Below are 22796 nucleotides of genomic sequence, written 5' to 3' on the forward strand. Positions count from 1 at the left end.
AAAGTATATTACTCATGAAATGTATTAGTATACACTATATTGATAATCATTAAGTTGCCATATTACATACTATATTGTTGTTTAAAATATTATTATTTGTTCTTTAAAGATATAGACGTAGTGGTTATTACCAGTGTGTGTCTTCATGTGTTCATCAAAGTACTGCTTCATGTTGAAGTCTTTCCCACACCACTGGCACATGAACTGCTTATGTCCGATATGGATGCTCATATGTGACCTCAGCTGGTATTTGTACTGGAATCGTTCACTGCAGTTCTACAGCATCAGATACAGTACATTAGAATTCACATCTCTGTTCTTCTAGCACTAAATCTACACCACATCAAACTTCACAAACAATTTTCTCACCAAATCATTTAACATATTATAAGTACAGTATAAAAGGTGGAACGGCAAAACCTACACTTTAGCCCTACATTTATGAATAAATAGGACACTTTCTAGTCATCAGATGTTAGTGTAACTTGTCTGTTTTCACTGATTAAAAAAAGTGGTGTGAACTGACTTTTTTTCTACAAAAGACACAAGAATGTGATGCCCTACAACTGCAACTCATAAAACCTACCTCACACTTGAAGGGCTTTTCTCCAGAGTGCTGAAGCGAGTGCACTTTAAGAGACATGCTGCGTTTGAAGGACTTCCCACATGTCTCACAGGTAAACGGCATGTCCTTAGTGTGAGCTGCAATTAAATAACAGACAAAAAATTATTATTATTTAAAAATTAACAATGGCATCTACTTCTTTTTTTGTATCACCAGAACACTTTCATTGTAAAAACTGTGAGCAAAATTAACTACAGGGTGGGCCATTTTTTATGGATACACCTTAATAAAATGGGAATGGTTGGTGATATTAACGTCCTGTTTGTGGCAAATCAGTATATGTGAGGGAGAAAACTTTTCAAGATGGATGGTGACCATGGTGGCCATTTTAAGGTCGGCCATTTTGAATCAAACTTTTGTTTTTTCAATAGAAAGAGGGTCATTTACACATCAAACTTATTGGGAATTTTGCAAGAAAAACAATTTGTGTTGGATTGTCAATGCAACCCTCTTCTCCCACTCTACACACACTGATAGCAATACCGCAGGAAAAATGCCAGCACAGACTTCCAGTTACCGTAGTTTCAGGTGCTGCACATCTTGTATCTTCACACCATAGACAACAAAGATAGTGGGGCCATTCTTCATCAATGGAAACCCCACACAGTATATTTGAAATTGCTACATGATGACGTGTTTCTCTCTTTATTCACTGCAGCTGGCATGTTACAGAGTTTTTCCAGCAAGATGGTGCACCACAACATTATGGGTGTCAAGCATTCCTAGATGAACAGTTGCCTGAAAAGTGGATTGGTCATCATGGGCCAGTTGAATGGCCCTCAAGGTCTCCCGATCTGACCCCCTTAGACTTTTATCTTTGGGGTCATCTGAAGGCAATTGTCTACGGTGTGAAGATACCTGAAACTACGGATACTGGAAGCCTGTGATGGCATTTCTCCTGCGGTGTTGCTACCAGTGTGTGAAGAGTGGGAGAAGAGGGTTGCATTGACTATCCAACACAATGGGCAGCACATTGAACACATTTAATAAGTGGTCAGAAACTTGTCAATAACTCATAAAGAATAAAGTTACGTTAAAACCAAGCACACCATTGTTTTTCTTGTGAAATTCCCAACAAGTTTTATGTGTCAAATGACCACCAAATGGCCACCACCCATCTTGAAAAGTTTGCCCCCTCTCATATACTAATGTGCCACAAACAAGAGGTTACTATCACCAACCATTCCCATTTCATTAAGGTGTATCCATAGATGTGTTAAATTTGATGATAAAAGTTGGTGTTGCTTGATAAGTGAAGTTTATTCATAAACTAATTTCGAGAGGAGCACGTGAATATGATTGAACACGGCTGGTTCTGCATTAGCATGCTTGATCCACCAATCAGGCCATTCCTAACCACTATAAAGAGCCAGGGTTTTCTCACTACAGTCATCTTCGATTTGAAGAATCCCCCCTTCCACCGCTACCTTTTCACCTTTCCCTCCATAGGGCAGCACGGTGGCTCAGTGACTAGCACTGTCGCCTCACAGCAAGAACGTCACCGGTTCTAGTTCCTTAACAGGCCGGTGGTCGTTTCTGTGTGTAGTTTGCATGTTCTTCCCGTGCTTGCGTGGGTTTTCCCCGGGTTTTCCGGTTTCCTCCCACATTCCAAAAACATGTACAACAAGTTAATCGTTAAATCTAAATTTCAATACAGGTAATCTAATAATGCAGCATATATTTTAATAGCCTTCAATCTTAATCTTTAGCTATTATAAAAAGGGGAGTTGTCGAGATCTACCTGAGCTCGAGGCTCCCCTCTCTTCCTCCAAACGGGAGGGAGCCCAGGGCTCAAGAACCTTCGAGCTCAGGGCTCTCTCCCGGGACAGCATGCCAAACTTGCTTATAATCAATCATCAGCTAAGTGTGAACTCTTGAAAGCCATATGGCTTTGCATGTTGCTAGCATAGCCTAACATGTTGCCAGTATGTTTCAAAAATGTTTCAAATGTGAACTAGCAGGCTGTTTATATGTTTCTTCCAAGAATGTTCATGCTGTTAGCATGTTTCAAGCAAGAATTATGTTAGCACATATTGAGCATGGATTAGTATGATAGTGCTACATAAACATTTCTAGCAAAGTTTATTTCATGGTTAGCATGTTTCTAGCATCTTTATCATGTTGTTAACATGAATCAGCATGTTGCTAGCATGTTTTAAGCCAGTTGTTAGGCTTTAGTTTATATTAATAGCTATTAGTAGTCTATTTACTATTAATAGGTTTTAAGGTCTTGAACTGGGTGATTGTAGATTAAATGGTGTGAGAGTAAGAAAGTTTTTATCTCTCAATTAAAGTTTTTGGGATTTTTCAGAGTTTCTGAGTCCTTATTAGGAAAACTATAATTTGAATCATGCAGTTATAGAAGACACGGCATAATATTAGACGCTAATTTGCATGCTGTAGCTTCAAAACAAAACAACAACAATGCTATTGTTACTGTTTGTGCATGTGGTTTCTGAAGTGTGCTGTAAGAAGTCAATTAATCACAACAGACTGGAACATATGACCAGATGATCAGAAGAGTTTCGAGGCCAAATCTTTGAATAAACACGAGACAATTTCAGACATCTTCTTACATTCCAGTAAACCTTTTCCAGTGCACATCCAAAACAAAATATAAGCTCTTTAAAGTTAGCAAGACAGTTTAGTGTATAATAAGACCCTGCAATATTACTCCACATACTCAATAGCCCGTTTCAGATGAGCAAGTGTAACTTGTTGCCCTGCAGACAATCGAGTAGGTTCTGGTAGAAGGAAGCACTTCGAGATAAGATATTTCCTCTCTGCTGTCAGGGCAGATTAAACAATACAGCCTCTGTCCTCGACTTAGTCTGTTCTGGATGGCAAAGCAAGGTCACAGCAACTCTTTTCCCAGTTCAAAACAGAGCTGGGTATTTCACTATTGTGCCGAACCAAGCTCTGGGAAGATCAGGCTTCAGGAGATGAAAGTACTGTCCAGTACAAAGGCCAGAGTGTGCTGTGTTACCTCTGCCTGAAGGATAATTTACACAACATGTCTTTGTGTGTATGACCAGACTGCTGGATTTTGTTGTGTCTTGACTACCAACTAGATTTGTTATGCTAAAACTGATCTGTGAGATGTAATGCACAATATTGAGAAGGATCAAGTTTAAAGGTGTGGCCTGTTGCCTGCAAACAAGGCTCTTAAACTGAGAGTTTGAGGTTGAATCTAGGTAACTGATTCGTAACTGATTCTAGGTAACTGATTCGTTGTAAAAAAAAAAAAAAAAAAAACAGACACAAAAAAAACAACTGAATCAAAAAAAATATTTATACATGTTAATTTTTTAAAAATTAAGAAACAGTTAAAATTGTAAGTAAAGCTGCAACCTAACTCAGTGAAATAACTGGAGCCTCTTCAAACATTTATGCAAAACTTAAAAATGGCATCAAGTCAGGTCAAGTCAAATCAAGTCAAAAACCTCTACCAACATTTATGCAAAAATGGCATCAATACGTTAAGTCAAGTCAGGTCAGGTGAAGTCCAGTCTGGTAAAGTCAAGTCAAATCAAGTCAAGTCAAGTCAAGTCAAGTCAAGTCAAGTCAAGTCAAGTCAAGTCAAGAACCTCTGCCAATATTTATGCAACTTAAAAATGGTGTCAATACATTAACTTAAGTCAAGTCAAGCCAGGTCAGGTGAAGTCTAATCAAGTCAGGTCAAGTCAGTTCAAATCAAGTCAAGTCAAGTCAAGTCAAGTCAAGTCAGGTAAAGTCCAATCAAGTCAGGTCAAGTCAAGTCAACAACCTCTACCAATATTAATGTAAAACTTCAAAATGGCATCAATACATTAAGTCAAGTCAAGTCAGGTTGTCAAGTCAAGAACCTCTGCCAATATTTTTGTAAAACTTGCATAAATATGGCATCAATACATTAAGCCAGGTCAAGTCATGTCAAGTCAAAAACCTCTGCCAACATTTATGCAAAACTTGCATAAATACAAGTCAGGTCAAGTCAAGTCAATAACCTCTACCAATAATTATGTAAAACTTCAAATTGACATCAATACAGTAAGTCAAATCAAATCAAGTAAAGTCCAGTCAGGTCAGGTGAAGTCAAGTCAAGTCAACTTAAGTTAAGTCAAGTCAACAACCTCTACCAACATTAATGCAAAACTTCAAAATGGCATCAACTAGAAAACAGAGACTAGAATAAAGTACACACATTATATCAACTTTAATAATCATTTTAAATAGTAACAGTCTAAATCTTAATTTAATTTCATGATACTGTAAAAGAGCATGCGTTCCAGAAAATTCTTTTTAAAAAAGTCCCCTTTTGCATTACTGATTTCAGATCAAATTAAATAAATTCAAACAGTACTCACCAACCATGTGTTTCCGGACATGTGCCATGGTGTAAAACTTCTTTTCACAGATTTCACAAGAGAACTTCTTCTCGGCGTATCCATGGACAATCTTGTTGTGTTCGTGTAAAGACCACAGCTTTTTAAAAGCTTTTCCACAAGTCACGCACTAGAAAGATCAGAGAATCTGAATGAACGGCATTACACTAAACAGCCTTTCCTAAGGGGTCGATGGAAAACAAAGGATTTTTATCATTCTGAGAGAGAACCAAGAACTGCACAAGCTAAATAAAGAAAGAATGTCACAAAAGGCACCTCTAACTTCAAATTCATTTATATCAAATTAAGCACAACAGCACTACTTCCTTAATTACTCTCAATTCCTGGTTAGTGCTTCATACAGCAGGGACAAATGAGCACTGGATGGTTAGATCCAGTTTAAGTTAGAGGTGAAAATGGCCTGGCAGACCTGCTTTAGTGGCAGAAAACAGCTGTTCTTCACGCCGACTGCCTATATATCATCCAGACTCTCTGGTCTACCATTCTGCTGTGCAGTATGCACTCATTGCAAAGTACCAGAAGAGAAAACACATACTCCACTTATAAACATAGTAAATTAGGGTTGTTCATTCTATTATTGGTATAAAATACTAGCTTTGCACAAACAAACTGATAAGTTGATCATTTTCTTGTAATGAAAAATAATCAATAAATGTTAAGAATTATGTAAAGTTTATACACAAATTTACCAGTAGTGGTTAATCTTGCATATTCATTCATTTTCCTTTAACTTAGTCTCTATTTCAGAGGTCCCCACAGCGGAATAAAACACCAACTATTACGGCACATGTTTTAGGCAGCGCATGCCCTTCCAGCTGCAACCCAGTACAGGGAAACACCCATACACACTCATACACTACACGGCCAACTTAGTTTTATTCAATTCACCAATGGAGCATGTCTTTGGAGACTGGGGGAAACCCAGAACACCTGGAGGAAACCCACACGAACAACGGGAGAACATGCAAACCACACAGAAATGCCAACTGGCCCACCCGAGGTTCAAACCAGCAACCTTCTTGCTGTGAGGCGACAGTGCTAACTACTGAGCCATTGTGCTACCCTAAACTTGAACATATTAATGTAAAAATATGATTTAGAAAAATAGAATTTGGGTATAATGTATAATATGTTGGATTTATTTGAATATTTTATATTTATTTATTCTTATGCTGCAATTATTTGATCTTTACCACAAAAATAGCATTACAATTAAAAATTATGAGTTTCTATTTAAAAAATATTTTTAAATGTAATAAATTCTTCTGAAAATTATTGTATTAACTCAATCAGAAATGGTTCTTAATATGTTTTCTCATTATTAATAAGGTGTAAACATTTGTACAGCTTAATAATTTTTGAGGAAACTAAGATACTTTTTAAGTGATTTTTTTTATAAAGAATCTAAAGTTGTTTAAAATAACAGCAAATATTTAAAATAAATATCTTTAGTAATATTTTAAATGTCCTTTACTGATAAAATGATTAATAGTTTTATTTAACGAGAACTGCAACATAGGTTCATTCTGAAAACAAAGCTCTATATATGTTTCTGGAGATTGCAAATTATGTAGCCAGAAGAAAATATGGCTGCATTTCATTTTTAAAACGAACGCTGTTGGACAGTATGATGCCGATCCTTTTCTTGATTACCAGCTGACCGCTTACCTTCATATGGACGGCTTTTCCACTGTTAACAGTTTGTGAAGTTAGCTCGCCATGTACGTTGGTAGACTTGAGACGCAGAAAGAAGTTTACCATGGCGAAGGGGTTCGAGTATGGTCAAGAACGGTTCCAGATCGGTGCTTTTTAAAATATGCTTAGTTGAGTTTATGGAAGGAGGAGGGTTGGTCAATCAATCAGTCAGTTAGTCAGTCAGTCATTCATTCAGTCAAGCAGTCATTCAACAGTGGCATCTGGTGGATTTAGGAGAGAACAGCAGGCGCGAATGGCACTCGCAAAAGAAATTTGAGATTTGAAAAAGCGTACTTAGCGGCATAGAGAAACGTTTTCAGAATGAGCTTGGGTTGAGGTATTGTTTTCTTAAAAAAAAAAAAATCACTGACCCCAAAATGAAAGATAGTATATATCAACATAAAAAAAAATCAAACATCATAAATTTTGTTTGTAATAATAGGCATTACTTCCCAGTACTGGGCTGCAGCTGAAAGGGCATCCGCTGCATAAAACATATGCCAGAATTGTTGGAGGTTCATTCCGCTGTGGTGACTCCTAATGAATAAAGGCTGATTTATACTTCTGCGTCAAGCACATGCATGTGCTCCAGCGCAGCCTACGCATGGTCGCAAAGCCCTCGCCATGGCCGTCGCTGATACGCACCTCTCAAAAATGTGACTACACATTGCAATGATGCGTATCGCAAGCTCTGTGATTGGTCGGCTTGGTAGCGCTGTCGAGTGTGGGTGGCATACCTAATGGAGTGAGTGTTTATAAGTGTGGATTCCTGTGAAATAGCTCCAGATAGAAACTGCTGTTTTTTGTTTACCTTATGATAAAAGTTGTTGCACAACCGCCGGTTCCCAACTTAAAATGAGCGAGTTTGAGCCACTTGTACATTCAGGAAGCATTCAGAAAAAACAAAACACCAGTAAAGAAACTCGTCACAAAGAACATAAAAACCCCCTACCAGCTAGCATTTCAGAAGTGTTATTGCAGAGTAACACAAACAGCACGCAGAAGTATAAATGCACAACAATGCGCAAGGCATCCGCAGGGGGTCACGCCAATCACTTGATGCAGAAGTATAAACCAGCCTTTAGGGAATGAATGAATAGGCATTCCTAAAATGTTTCATTAAGTAGTTTAAATGGGCTAATTTTGAAATGATAACTTTATGAATAGTGAGTGTTCCAATTTACACATTTTATGTGTCTAAATTTAAACATTATTACGTTCCCTTTTTTAATGGCTGAGTCTAACTAAATTCTATGATTTGCTTCTAGTTTAAAAACTTTGACTTTGCTCCAAAGTTTGTGTTGAATTGACTTTACATGTTTACCTTGTTAACATGAGGATGCAGACAGATGTGTATACCTGTATGTTTTTCTCACAGTTAGTCTGATGATGCAGCAGCAACTCGCTCTCCAGTAAAAAGCGCTTGCCACATTTGTTGCAGATCTGCATGCGGTTGTGAGTGACGTTCATGTGCTTCTCCAAATACCAGCGGTTGTTAAAAACACGAGGGCACTTTTTGCAAGAAAAGTGCTGCTTTTCTTCAAGCTTCACCTTCTGACCCAGACCCTCCTGCTCTTTCCTTCTCTTCCTGCCTTCTTCTAATGTGGCATCGATTAACGTTTGTCTCATAGCGGTGTTTGTAGTTATTCTTGGGGCACGTAGTCTTTCCTGGCTGCTGCGTCCTGAATCTGGAATGTCAAGGTTGTTCTCTTCTTCATCCTCATCCTCATCATCTTCATCATCACTGCAGTTTTCCATCTCTTCATTTCTGTGTTCATACTCCTCTTCTTCATCCTCACCAACATCTTCATTTTCATCCCGTTCCCTATGTTCCTCCGTGACAGGAAGACTGACATGTTGGTGAATGAGCAGGGATGACACACCTTTACCGTCAGACCCTTTGGAAACATTCAAAGTCTGGTTGTTGAGATTGACCTCCACAATAATCTGCTCTCTGTTAAATGAACTATCCAGTGATTCTGCTTTATTAGGATTGGCCCCACCCTCCATTGTACACAAACCACGCCCTCCTGAACTAGCCACTCCCCCTTCACTCTCTTCTATCTTGTAGAAGTGTTTGGTTTGAGGGTTGGATGAATGCATTTGGGTAACTTCACTATTATCCTCTACGAGTGATGGGAAAGTACCGTTTCCTTGCTGCACGAACATCTTCTCAAGCTCCTTTATCTTGTAAATCTGATTGGATGAGCCATCGCTCTGCCCTTCGACATTAGCCATCTCACTGTAGCTTGAGCTTGATTGATCGCTCATCTGAAGAAAAATAACCAAATCAAAGATGGAGATGTAGATGAAGATCTGGATGCTCAGGTTTATGTGGTGCAGTGGTTGGCTCTGGGATGCGAGGGTTAGGATGTAGGGGTTATGGTCACTCAGCACATCCAGCAGGAGGTCCACGAGGCACAGGTGAGGCTGGTTGAGATGACGTCTGTTCAGCCTGGCCATTAAATGAGGAAAGAGCAGCGCTGCATCCTCCAGCAGAAAGAACTCAGCAGTCCCCTCCACTGCAAGAGAAGATAGGAGAAAACATACAGATCATTAGCAGCCAATTTACAATTCAACAGGAGAAGTGTGTTAAGAAAAAAGATTAAGATGACTATTTTGGTGAATCACTGAACAAATTTTATTGTTTTTACTTGAACCAGTTTTAGTAGATTGTTTAATACTGTAGCTTATTTAGTTGGTATTTCTTGAATAAAAACTAATAATATTAGTTATTAGTCTCCTGCTGCCCTGTTTAGCAAAGCCCATGATCATATAAGCCTTTAAAATCTGTGAAAACAAGAAGAGTAAGATAGTAGGTATTTAATGATTTTAGATGAAAAGCTAAGTATTTATAGGTTATACTTTCCATTTCAAAGCCTGCAGTATGTTTGAAAAAGCCAACTTTAATGCATCTTTTGGTTTCATTTGCACAGTTTTGACCACCTGGAGTGTCTGTAATGTGATGTCAGAACACTTCGAAACAGTGGAAGCTTTGAAAGCTTTGTTTTTCCCATCACTAGATTACTGAACAGGAACAATGTGCCAGTGGAAGGTAAGTGCCAGTGAAGCAGTTGATGAAAAAAGCACAATCGTGTGTGTGTGTGTTTGCGTGTGTGTGTGTGTGTGTGTGTGAGAGAGAGATACACTGTAAACAATATTTTTACATTGAAAGATAATATTGTCAAAAAAGTCCCCATTTACAAGGATTGATAAAATGACTGAAAAGTTGATAATAGTTGCTGGGTTGCTGTTAATGTCAGGTTATAGAATGCATCCATGCAAAATGTTACCAAAATCAAAAAAAAAAAAAAGTTTACAGGACAATAGGAATATTGTTTTTTTTACTTGTACTATAAATTGGCATGGGATGATACCAAGTTTCAAGGTGTACCAAAGTTTGGAAGAGTCAAGGTTTTAAAACCTCAAAAATTTTTTGTTATACTGTACCTAAAGTATATGTAAGGTTTTTTCATGTGTTGTAAACAAATCAGTTTTTTTAAACTAATGAAGACAGCAGAAGTCAATGATTTGTTTGAATTATTTAGCCTGACAGGTTTATTTCTCCAAAATATTATAAATGTTTTCTAAAGTTAAATATATTGTGTTAAATGAGGGGAAAGTTTTTTTTGACCCAGACATTTAAAAATAGCATATTTTAGAGCAGTAATCACAATACCATGAAACCGTGATATTTTTATAAAAGGTTATCATACAGTCAGAAACTTATACCGGCCTATGCCTAACTATGAACACTGTTTTCAAAAGTTTTCATTTCAGGTAAAATGGCATCAGATTTACATTTTTAATTGAAAATGCTGTTATGTATCAGTTTGATAGGTAGACTTTTTTAATTTGATTCCTGTGACTTTACTGTAAAAAACATTCTTGCTGTCTAAATTTTTTTAGTTGAATCAAACTTTTCTAGTCATCTCAAATCAACACCAGTTGAACTGACTAAAATATTAAGTTAAACTTTGTATAACAAAAATATAGTTGACACAAATAGTTCCACACAATTCCTTTATGTTGTCCCAACACAAACAGATTAATTTAACCTTAATTATTTTTGCAAATTTAAGTGGATTGAACAATTAAGCTAATCCTAAAAAAACACCCAAGATTTGTGTTGATTCAGCTCATTTTAAATAAGTAGTTTGAACAAGCAGCAAAACTATTTTTTGAGTGTGTGACTTTTTGTCATATTGTTATTTTACAGTGTTGAAATGATCCTTTCAAAACAGAATATTCCATATAAAGAAGATACAAAGTTTAAAGGGGTGGTCCACTATGATATCATATTTTAAGCTTTAGTTGATCTGTAATGTAGATGTGTGAACATAAATAACATCTCTGTATGTAATACGATCAAAGTTCAACGCAAAGGGAGACATTGGCTTTTACAGAGTTAGCTTAGCAAAGCCTACAGCGAACAGATTTTAGGGACTACAAAAAAAATGCATCCGAGGTAGTGAGATCACAAGAGCTTCCAGTTATATGCATACACCATGTGCAATCAGGGCAAAAGGGGCGTGGTCAGAGGCGCTGTAATGTTAAAGCAGAGAAAGCTTAAATGCCATTCAAATACTATATCCACAGAGCTTCTTCTGTTTCTTTATTTGGGCTTCCAAATGACATGACACAAAGAGAGAAGTGCTTACAGCTTAATTTTAATTATATTCCAGAGAATTATAAAAAAGAGATAGCTAGCTTTTGACAAATGACACCTTTCAGAATATCTCCTAGTTCAGTGCTGGATTCTTAAAAAACTTGTGATTGTGAGCCACAACTTGTAAGTATTTTTAGTTGTTAAAATGGATGTAACAACATGCACAGTTTCTAGCATTAACCCTATGTTGTAGCGAGGACATAAACAAGGATGTAAACAACAGGAAATGCTGTTTGGCACCACTAACAATTCAGCTACAAATTCATATTTATCAGTCAAACCGCAGTGAACACCCACAAACTTCAGCAGCGCTGCAGTGTCTCTCTATGCGTCCATTTTCTGTGCATTCTACATCTCAAATAACAAACTCACAAAAGATATAAGAACGTTTTATAAAAGACTCTTGTCAGATTTTATTTTAGAGAGCAGGCGTGAGGTTCAGCTGTGTGCTCTTCATGTTTCTGTCTGATTTAGGCAGCTTACAGCTGCTCTGACTGGACTGTTAACAGCGTAAAAGTGCATGCTTTTAGGGGCGTGACGTGGGGCCAATCACAACACATTATGTTAGCTAACTAATCAGAGCCTCTTGAGGGACCTTTCAGAGTAATTAGGACATATGATAGTCATTTTCATGTTAGCTGAGTAGCTGTATATAATCATAGTAAGATATATGAAAAAAATAACGTTATGGTTTATAAATGAAGCATGAGCCCATATTATTTTGCATCTTATAAACTCAACCAAGCCTTAAAAATACACTCTGGACCACCCCTTTAAATGATAAAGTTAGCTCTAGAAATAACTGATATTCAAAAATATTCAGCACAGTTAGCAAACACCTCTGAAGACATAATAATACACTTTTTGCACTTTATTGATTTAGTTCACAGCATCCTTGAAAACATCATCAAACAAAGTTCATCTGAGCGCAAGGGAAGCAGAAGCTATTGGAGCCCTCAGCTCTGCCCTCCCCTCCTGCTCCCAAGGTTGGTTTATTTTAGATCAGGAAGGACAAGGTTTCGATCCGGACAGCATATCTTTAAAAACTCTACTGAGGAAAAGCATAGGGGCAGAGGGAGAGGTAGCAAGTGAAAAAAATAAGACAAACCAAATGAGAGAAGAGAATGAGAAGCGCATAAAGCATATTGATATTCAGAGCCGTGCGCTAACCATTAGCTTCCTCCTCCTGCGTTCTGTCTCTCCGAGTTCTCATTATGCACAAGGCAAAACAATGGCCAGTAAACAATTAAAGAGAGCAGGGAGAGTAAATATCACTCTTCAAACAATTATACAGATTGCTTACTCTATGTGACTAAGGACAGGCAGAATTAAGAGTCTACTTTTTCTCTCAGTAAACAGTATAGGTTTGTTTTCAGACGCCATTGTGAGTCCAATTAGTCTTGCTAAATGTCACCCAGATTCACACATAATTGGCAGCATAACCTCTTATTTAAAATTCAGTCACATTCATTCTTATTTGTGCTCACTGTGACCAAACCATTGAACCAGTTGCAGGTGATGACTTCTTAACCTGATATGCTATCCAATTTATAATTGATTAGAGTTCATAAAAAGCAACATGACCAAAGATATAAAGAGTTATCAACTGGCACTTAAAAAAATGTGTGCTGTTCTCTGAGGTTTACTTATGCTATTTTTCATTTAGAAATGTGATTAGAAATAATTATATTTTTTCTGATGTTGTTTTGATTGCCTCATTGGACCACACTATTTAAATAGATGTAGCACACTGAAAAAAAATGATTAATTAGATTTACTCATTTATTTTAAGGTAAGTGGTTGCAAGTAGTCCATATGGGCTAAATTTGAACAAATTAAGTTAAACATTTCTACATTTAATTTGTTTGTTTAAATTCAGCCCATCAAAATAGTTTTTTTAAAAACAAATTTAGTAAATGCAATGAATAATTTTTTTATTGCATAGGGTAGATTTAGAAATCAAGTCCTGCATGTTTGACACCTAAATACTTCATACTACATGAACACTGCTGTGATTCAGACTGAAAATGCATGTATACATATTTATCACACAGTTGGAGGCTCAGAACATTGTTGTCTAATGCTGTGTTCACATCAGACGCAGAACGCGCGGATAAATCGCGATATTCGTGCGTAAATTGCCACGTGAACATTTGAGGTTAATCGCTTCATTCGCGCGTCAAACCCCACTTCATTCGCGCGTCAAATCTGCTTAATTCGCGTGTCAAATTCACTTCAGAATAATAGTTTCAATCTTATGAAAAATAAGCATCATATTATGACTTGTTTGTACATGAATCCTGTGTAAAATGTAGTGAAAAAAGGACCAATTTATTTTGTCTGAAACTTCATTTAAAAAAATCCTCAATTCAGCTTAATGTTGGAACAGCATCATGTTGTGTTCGGATCATCTTTTTTGTTTGGTTGCCTCTCTAGTCATTTACCTAATGCAGTGTAAACTGGTGGGCGGAGCTAATACAACAAAACCTAAAGGGCATTTATTATTGTTGTTATTCTGAGAACATTTGCAGAGTTTAAGGGCATGGCAGTTACTTATTGAAAGTAACACAACACAAAGCTTCTTGTGATTATTGGATGAGAAATGAGTAGGGAATTTATAAGACTAAATTTGCATCCCAAATGACACTCTATGCACTAAGCAGTTACACAGTATACACTTACGCATTTACATACTCATCCTTGTTGAGTTTAGTGTCATAATAAATGGAACAATAAAATTGGGCATAATCAATATATGTGGGAGAATTTTGTTGGCAAAATCCAAAATAAAAATCAAATATCAGTGTCTGATAGCTCCGCCCCTTTCCTTACATGAGCAATACTGTGACCGTTGAGTGCATGAAGTGTTCAACACTTATTTTTAACAGTTGAATAAATGCATAGTCTTGGCATTTACAGTGGTGTAAAATAATGAATTGGAGAATGACATAACCTGAAAAATGATACAGACTAGGGATGCCACAATTCTCACTATAATAATGAACATCTACGGTTCAATAAGTGCTTGTGAATTGCGGTTTTATGTTTAAATAATTTGTGTGTGTTTTATCTCTCCGAGTTAACTGTTTGTGTTTGACTGCCTGTAAGTCTACAGGCTGAGATGAGGAAAACTCTTCCCCGCAAATAGGGGGTGCTTAACCATCATTCCACACTTTAACATGGCGAGCGGCGTTGAAGTAAGGCAACAGTACGAGAAAGCGCCAAATTTCTCACCAAAGAAAGATTTCTCTTTCAAATGTGTGGTGTAACCACATTTCGATTTTGTCATTGAGTATAATGCCAATAAAAGAAAAAACGTTGTGCAAGCATTTTTTAAATGTATAGCCTACTCAAACGGAAACACTTCCAACATGATTGCACTTCTGCGATGCCATCACCTAGCAGTCTCACTGTCTAAAGGCAGGATAGCAGAGAAAGTTCTCCAAATAACAACAATCCCTGGCTCAATTCTTCCAGCAAACATACCCAACTGGTTCCGATAGACACGTATAAATGACAAAAGCAGTGGGGGTGTTTATTGCTAAAGATTTGCAGCTGTTTTTAGTGAATGGAGATCTGGGCTTTTGTCATCTCATAAAAGCACTCGATCCACGTTAACAGACTACCGTCTGGCACTTTATTCAGCACCGAGATAATTAAGATGGTTTATTTATGTTTACTAAAGTACAAATATGTTTATTTGAAATGGTCTATGTTTATTAACTTCACATGTTTACTTTCAAAATGTAGGAAGGTATGTGTTCCCCAGTTTGTACATGGGCTACCAGCAGCTGTGAGATTTTAGTGTTGTTATTTTTTTTATACACTACGAACTAGTGTACTTTTCTTGACTTTAAAGTAAAATAAAGGAGTATTGCAATAAATCGTTTTTATTTTTTTCTTAACCTCTTACTGTTCCTATTGCCTTAGCATAGAATAAAATAAAAAAAATAAAAAACATATGTGAAGCCATTAGAACCGAACCAAAAGCCGTGTTAAAAAATGTGAACTATGTATTGAACCATAGGCTAACTGTATTGTAGCATCCCTAATACAGACGCTTTACACACAACGAGCAAGAGAAAGTTTAGACTGCTTGTCGTTAACGAGAAGATGAAGGATGCCTATGGTATGATGACTGAAATCATGATTAAGGCCCAAATGGCCTTAAACAATAACTTGTGTAAATGCACTACAGAATGTTACGTTTTCAAATACATGCACAAATTACATTTTTTTTTCCGTGCTGCATAAGCTTGGTTTGCATCGCCAAATGCCAGACACTCATAGCTTGTTAGTCATGTAAGCATTAACATATCCTCACAGCTAGATTTTTTTTTACCTATAATTACAATGCTCCTTATTTAAATGCATCCACCTTAAGCTACATTTTAATTTGTAGGGTGTAAGGTAAGCATGGTATGATAACCGTTTTCCAGGTATACCGCGGTTGGGAAAAGTCAAGGTTTTACAACGCCAACATTTTCTTAAAATTGTATTTACATTTTTTTGTTTTCTCCAGCAGAAAAGATATCAAAAGATGCCGTTTTAAATTGTGAGGAAATCAGTTTTTTAAAATCTAATGAAGACACCAAAGTCAATGATTCAATTGAAGTATTTAGCCTGACGTGTTTACTGTTCTCTATTATTGTTAATATTATATTATCAATTATATTATACATTTAAGTTTCTCAAAACAAAATTTATTGTGTTCAAAGAGGAAAAAGTTTTAGTTTTTTTACCCAGACATTTACAAAGAATATATTTTAGAGCAGTAATAACAATAATTTTCAAAGTGTAATACTCACTACTCTTGGGTACTTTTATTAGGTCTACTTTTTACTCATACTTTGAGTAGCATTGACAACAAATACCTTTACTATACTTGGATGACATTTTTGGCAAGTAAGGGTACTTTCATGAATCTTTTATTACTCTTCCCACCACTAGGCACTTAAATTGCACTTATTCTTGCATATGTTTTTTTTCTCAATCTTTCATTCACAAAATGGTGTAGAATAGTGCAAAACTTGCGATTTGGGAGGCACCTTAAAAAATTTATCTAAGAAACTAGTAGTTCCAAATTATTTAGTGCATATGCAACCGTAAAACAACACTGTATTTGTTCAGTGTGTGTAGCTAATCAAAAAAGTGTCAGTACCATCACACCTTTATTAACAATATCGTGATCAGATAATGAAGTCAAATGGGATTCCATTGGCACTGCTCTTTTACATTTACACTGCACATGGCATATTATTGGTATGGAGTAAAGCCTAAAAAGCTAAACAAAACAACAAACATAAGTGACCAAACCTAGTTCAGAGGCACTGATGCAATTCTTTGTGCTACCAGGAATAACTGGAAATAGATAAGCGGCTGTTATTCCAAAACAATACCTAGTCAGCTGTATCAAATTCAAAACTGGCAACATGAAACATTTCTGAAAGACATTAAATTGGTCTGAGCCGTTGCACAGCGGTTAGTCTGTGAACACACTGAGCATATCAGCTTCTCTCTCTCCTCAAGAATTTCCTGTCACTCTACACTACATCTGTGGAATAAAAATATATCCCGAAATATAAACTGATGTGAACACATAAATTACAGCAATACTCTCTGCAGTAGTTTTCATATTATCTTTGGCAAGCTTGCTCTCTTCGCTTAAAAAATGGGTATAGATGTCAATAAGAAATCACATTACTGAAATCAATAAAATTAAACTAATTTCTAATATATATAATTTTCTTGTTATAGCTGATAAATGACTCTATATTTCTTTATACTCTGATATTAAAATTGTAATATTGTAACATTAATATTTTTATAACAATAAGAAGCAGCATTTGTCTGAAAAAAAAACCCCACATGTAGTAACACATATGATCATGTCAACAAGACAGGATGTGTGCAAAGCAACTGGGTTTAAAAGATCTGTTGAGCTCTCTGTGTTTACCAATTATCATCAAATGTGATCAAAAGTGAGTTTTACAAGTCTAAAACTTTTTTAAAACAGTGCACGTTTGTAATAAAGACAGTAAAATTGCTGTAATTCATCACTACAGTCGCATGTCAGTACAATTATAAAAGACAATGCTTCAATCCCGGTTTGTGGACAATAAATCAGAATTATTTTGTATGTTAACATGTTGACAGATTGCCATACAGTAGTGGATATTAACATGTATCCTCTCACATTTGCCAAGCAAAACAGTGCAAAGTTGAACGTGCACTCTGTGTGTGTGTGTGTACATGAACTTTATAACGACATTGTGTGTGACTCATCGAAAGGTTGAATTAACTCCACAACAAATACATCAAGTAATAATTGGTCAAATTCTTGCTGTAGTATTTCTCACAAATGTTACGTGAGATCTGCTTCCTTCATATCTGTCACTGTGCTGTTCATCTGACGCAGCCGAGGCGGAGATTGAGGCACACTCTGACAGGCATGTGGGAAATTTGGGTGGGAAGAACTAGCATTAAAGGCTCAGGCAACAAAACAGCTACACTGTGCTCAGAGCAAAAAATTCCAAACTTCAGAAAGGTATAATCAATAATCTGACGGGTGTTTTGAGCTGAAACTTTACAGACACATTCTGGAAACTTATCTTAAATCTTGAAAAAGGGGGTAAAATAGGTGCTCTTTAAAATACATTTTATATTTTATTCTCCTAACCCTGTAGACTGCAGACCCAAATCTGAATTGTCAGCATCATTATTTTATCCTTCAGTGTCATGCAGAAATACTTTAAAAATGTTGACTTACTGCTCAAAAACATCTTTTATTAATATTATTATTATTATTATTATTATTACTATTATTATTATTATTATTATATCAGTGCTGAAAATTTGCATGCTGTTTAATATTTTGGTGGAATCCCTAACAACTCTTCCAGCGCTGAATTCCTCCATGTTGTCCCAAGACAAAACTATTAAGTTAACTTAATTATTTTGACAAATTAAGTGGATTGAACATTTAAAAAAATATCAAGCTGTCCCCAAGAAGGTAAGAATTCTTTAAAAAGAATTGTGTTGTTTCAATTCATTTAAATTAAGTAGTTTGAACAAGCAGCAAAAGTCATTTTTGAGTCATGATTATCCAAAGCACAGCATTCATTTCAAACATAAATGGTACAATATGAAACATTATTGTTTTTTAAAATTTGTTTCACCTGATGTGATTTACTAGATTCATTGGGATTTCAAAAGGATTCATTTTCAGCCTGATTCACCCATGCACAAATCTATTAATAACAGCATTTTAATTAACAGTATGGTGAGCTGGTTAAACATTTTCTGTGGTATTTGTACTTGTTTCCTTTTACTGTAAAGCACTTTGTGATTTCCTGTCTGTGAAAGGTGCTATATGAATACATATGACTTACTTTGGTTTTTTAGTATTTATTAATAATATACTTTATTAAAATACTGAATATTTATTAAATTTTTTCAGTTTTTATTTTAAAATTTAGTTTTTGAATTTTTAGCTTTAACTTATATTATTTAATGGTTGTGTGTAATAATTATGTTATTTTACATTGGACAGAAAGTTCCAACACAATAACAGCATTTCTTTAAAACAAAAATACTTTGTAACTTTATAAATTTCCTTTGCTTTTTAACTTTTGACTAATTTAAGCACATAAACCCTATTAAACTGACCTGCATTTTCAGCAACACAGATATAGTGTAACACTTCTAATTACTGTTATTAAATACAAGCTCAGAGTAGCACAGAAAGCCGTACTGCCTTCGCGCAATACGAGGTGACTCAGGGCTGCTGGCCAGGCGGCTGGTATGCACTTGGCTGAGGACATTCAGCACAGAGCCAGACAGCAGAGAGCAGAGCTATGGGGAACAACATCCACCCTCAGCTGACTTTCACTTCTACGCTCAGTACTGCAGTGTTTACCACAACTCACACATTCAGAAACTGATACTCATTCTGTTCATTTGTCTTTAGTTTAGGCCTTTGAACTGAGTTTGTTTGGTAACACTTTACAATAAGGTTCAGAAGTAAATGCATTTACTAACATGAACTAATCATGAACAACACATGTACAGCATTTATTAATCATAATTGAACATTTAGTAATGCATTATTAACATCCAAGTCCATGCTTGTTAACATTAGTTAATGCACCATGAGTTAACATGAACTAACAATGAACTACTGTATTTTCATTAACTAACGTTAGCTAACATGAACAAATACAGTAGTAAATGTATTGTTCATTGTTCATGTTAGTAAATGCATTAATTAACATTAACTAATGAACCTTATTGTAAAGTGTGACCCTTTGTTTTAAGAATGGTCAGATGGAGAGCAAGACAGAACACGCATTTTTAAATAAGCATTACTATTCAAAATTTGGTGAGATTTCCTTATAGTAAATATTTAGATTTTTATTCTGCAAAAATGCACTAAATTGATTGAAAGTGAAATGTCATCAAGAGATTTCTGTCAAATGAATGTTGCCCGGTTAAAATTTTTATAAACCTTCTATTATAATATTTTTTGTAGCGCAGAAAATCAGCATATTGGAATGATTTTTGATCATATGACAAAGAAGACAATGAAGAGTAATGATGGTGAATTCAATGCATCAGCTCTTAAAGTGATGCAACTATCACTTTTTTAGTCTTGTTGGCCAATTAGTGAGCAGTTAAGCACAGTGAAGTTGGGCTATTTAAGCATAACAACTACAAACAGCTTGGAGCGACCTCAGCACTCAATGAAGGACAGCGGTATATATCTCATGAGTGCCTTCTATACTAAGCCTGTTTTTCTTTTGCTTGAATTAATTTCAAACAAACAAACAAACAAACAAACAAACAAACAAACAAACAAACAAACAAACAAACAAACAAACAAACAAACAAACAAACAAACAAACAAACAAACAAACAAACAAACACAACATAAAACACTGTTTTGTCAGAGTAACTTTATTAACATTCATTCATTTTGTTTTCAACTTAGACCCTTTATTAATTAGGGGTCACCACAGCGGAATAAACCACCAGCTTATCCAGCATATGTTTTACACAGCGGATGCCTTTCTAGCAGCAACCCAGTATGTACTCTTGCATTCACACACATACACTGCGCCAATTCAGCATGTTCAATTCACCTAAAGCGCATGTCTTTGGACTGTGTGGGAAACCGGAGCACCCAAAGGAAACCCAACATGGGGAGAACATGCAAACTCCACACAGAAATGCCAAATGACACAGCTGGGGCTCGAACCACTGACCTTTTTGCTATGAGGTGACAGTGCTGACCACTAAGCCACTGTGCCACCCATTTTATTAACATTGGTTAATAAAACAATTAACAACAGTTAGCACTAAAAGCACTTAAAGTGTTGCTTTTTTTTATGAACCCTTTATAAAAAAAGGCTTATGTGTTTATAGAATATGTACGGTAACATCAAATATATTCATTTGTGTTATGGAAAACTTGTTTATTGTAATTATGCTAATATAAATAATCTTATGACCTCCTACACCAATCCTGGTTAATTTTATAGCAGAGTTTTGTTTAAGTGTAACATTATATTTAAACTTGATGAAGTATAACTCTTTTAGCACCACAGCAAGAACAAATCTGATCTGCCACCTGCCATACATACAATGACCATCTGTTAGGGGTCAAAACTGAATTCACTTATTTAAAGCCACTCACGACACAAACAATGTAACAATTTTGCAAACACCACAGGCACTTTTTAAAAATAAACCTGGATTGAATATAAAAAAAGGTTTGGGTGTTTAAAAAAAGGTTTTGATGATTTTGGATGTGAGACAGAATCCAAGTGAATGAAAACGATTGGATCATCTCTCACTAAGAACTATGCAATTTAGTTTTCTATGCAACGCATTGCTTTATTTTAACAATGCAGCCACTGTGAAGACCACTGACCAAACCTGTCAACAGCCTATGATGAATGGCTGACAATTTCAGCAACTCTACAAGCCATCATACCACAATACAAGCTCAACAGACCACAGGATTTTCATAAAGCTGTCAACCAGACAGAAACAACTCATTTTATCTTTATTTGGGAAAGAGCAAGAGTAAAAAACAAACAAACAACATTTTCAATATTTTAAAGCTTAGTCACTTAGACTGTAAAATGGCAGTGATTTCAATGGTAAAAACTGTAAATATGCTACAGTAAAAAAAATATGCAACCTGGTTAGCAGTGGTGTAAAGTAACTTATTACAAATACTCGAATTACTGTAATTGAGTAGTTTTTCTCAGGAATTGTAATTCATTAAGAGGTTTTAAAAATGTGTACTTTAACTTTTCCTTGAGTACATTTTTAGTGCTGTATCTGTACTTTTACTCAACTACTTTCCTTCAACCTGCAGTCACTATTTTATATTTCCTGTCAATAGGGATTAGAAAAATCAGTCCTTTGATTCCTGTCCAAAACGGTCTTAAACACCCAGCAGGCACAAGACGGCGACATGATGTCAGATTGACGTTGTACCCCAACGTTGTGGGGACTAGCCTTTTGTTTGAAAATAAAATTTGGGTTGATGTCAAAACTCAACGTCAAGCCGACATCAATGTCCAACTTCCAATCTAAAATCAACGTCTAACTATGTTACAGCTTGTCGTTGTGTGGATGTTACCACTATGACGTCTATCAGTTAAGATGTTGGCTCGATGTTGGATGTTGGTCACTTTCTAACAACGTAAATTCAACAAAATATCAACATCATTTGACGTAGTTATTGGACATCAAAATAACATTGTCCTTAGATGCTGGCTAGACAATGAACTTTGGTCACCTGACATCACAACCTAAATCTAACCTAATATTAATGTCTTATGACATTGTGTGCCTACTGGGCAATAACTAAATGCACTACAGAATGTTACGTTTACACACATCCACAAATTACATGTAAACGCATCAGCTTTTTACAGCGTAATACTCAATACTTACTACTCTTGAGTGCTTTTGAAAGGGCTCCTTTTTTACTCATACTTTGAGTAATATTTGCAAATACTTTTACTCTACTTGCACTACATTTTAGGCAAGTAATAGTACTATTACTTAAGTATGATTTTTCAGTATTCTTTCCACCACTGCTGGTTAGCAATAAATTTCCTTCATATATACAGTAAATAATAAGAAATCGACTTTCCCATAATTCCCTGACTTCCCATAATTTCCTAAACTTTTAAAGCTTTTTTTTGCTAACATTATGGTTCTTTTTTCTCATCAGTTACAGTATGTACATTCAAGTGTTAGGTTAAATCTAATGTTGACAAATAATGTTTATTTCATTACTTTAAATTAATTTGTGTTACCATGATGCTGTTTGGTAGTTGTGTGGAAGACTTCAAAATTAATCCATTCTAAACCGAAATCACGATTTGTAAGGGTGTGATTTTCA

At 35.8% G+C, this 22796-nt stretch overlaps 1 protein-coding gene across 2 annotated transcripts in view; it reads right to left on the bottom strand.

Moving 5' to 3' along the window:
- The window catches only part of zbtb47b (zinc finger and BTB domain containing 47b), a 57866-nt gene that overhangs the window by 8594 nt on the left and 26476 nt on the right, over positions 1-22796 (bottom strand). Inside the window, exons 3-7 of one of the 2 annotated variants that reach the window (XM_087309473.1) lie at positions 8853-9227; positions 8065-8603; positions 4972-5119; positions 587-702; positions 132-276 (exon numbers count right to left, since the gene is read on the bottom strand). In XM_087309473.1, the coding sequence (XP_087165599.1) occupies positions 132-276; positions 587-702; positions 4972-5119; positions 8065-8603; positions 8853-9168 (1264 nt within the window). In that variant the 5' untranslated portion in view covers positions 9169-9227. Of the gene's footprint in view, positions 1-131; positions 277-586; positions 703-4971; positions 5120-8064; positions 9228-22796 lie in introns of both variants that reach the window. The other variant, XM_087309472.1, reaches the window with a different exon arrangement.

Source organism: Danio rerio, chromosome 24 (genome assembly GCF_052040795.2).
Source record: "Danio rerio strain M-AB ecotype USA chromosome 24, GRCz13ab, whole genome shotgun sequence".
In the NCBI taxonomy this organism is placed as follows: Eukaryota; Metazoa; Chordata; class Actinopteri; order Cypriniformes; family Danionidae; genus Danio; species Danio rerio.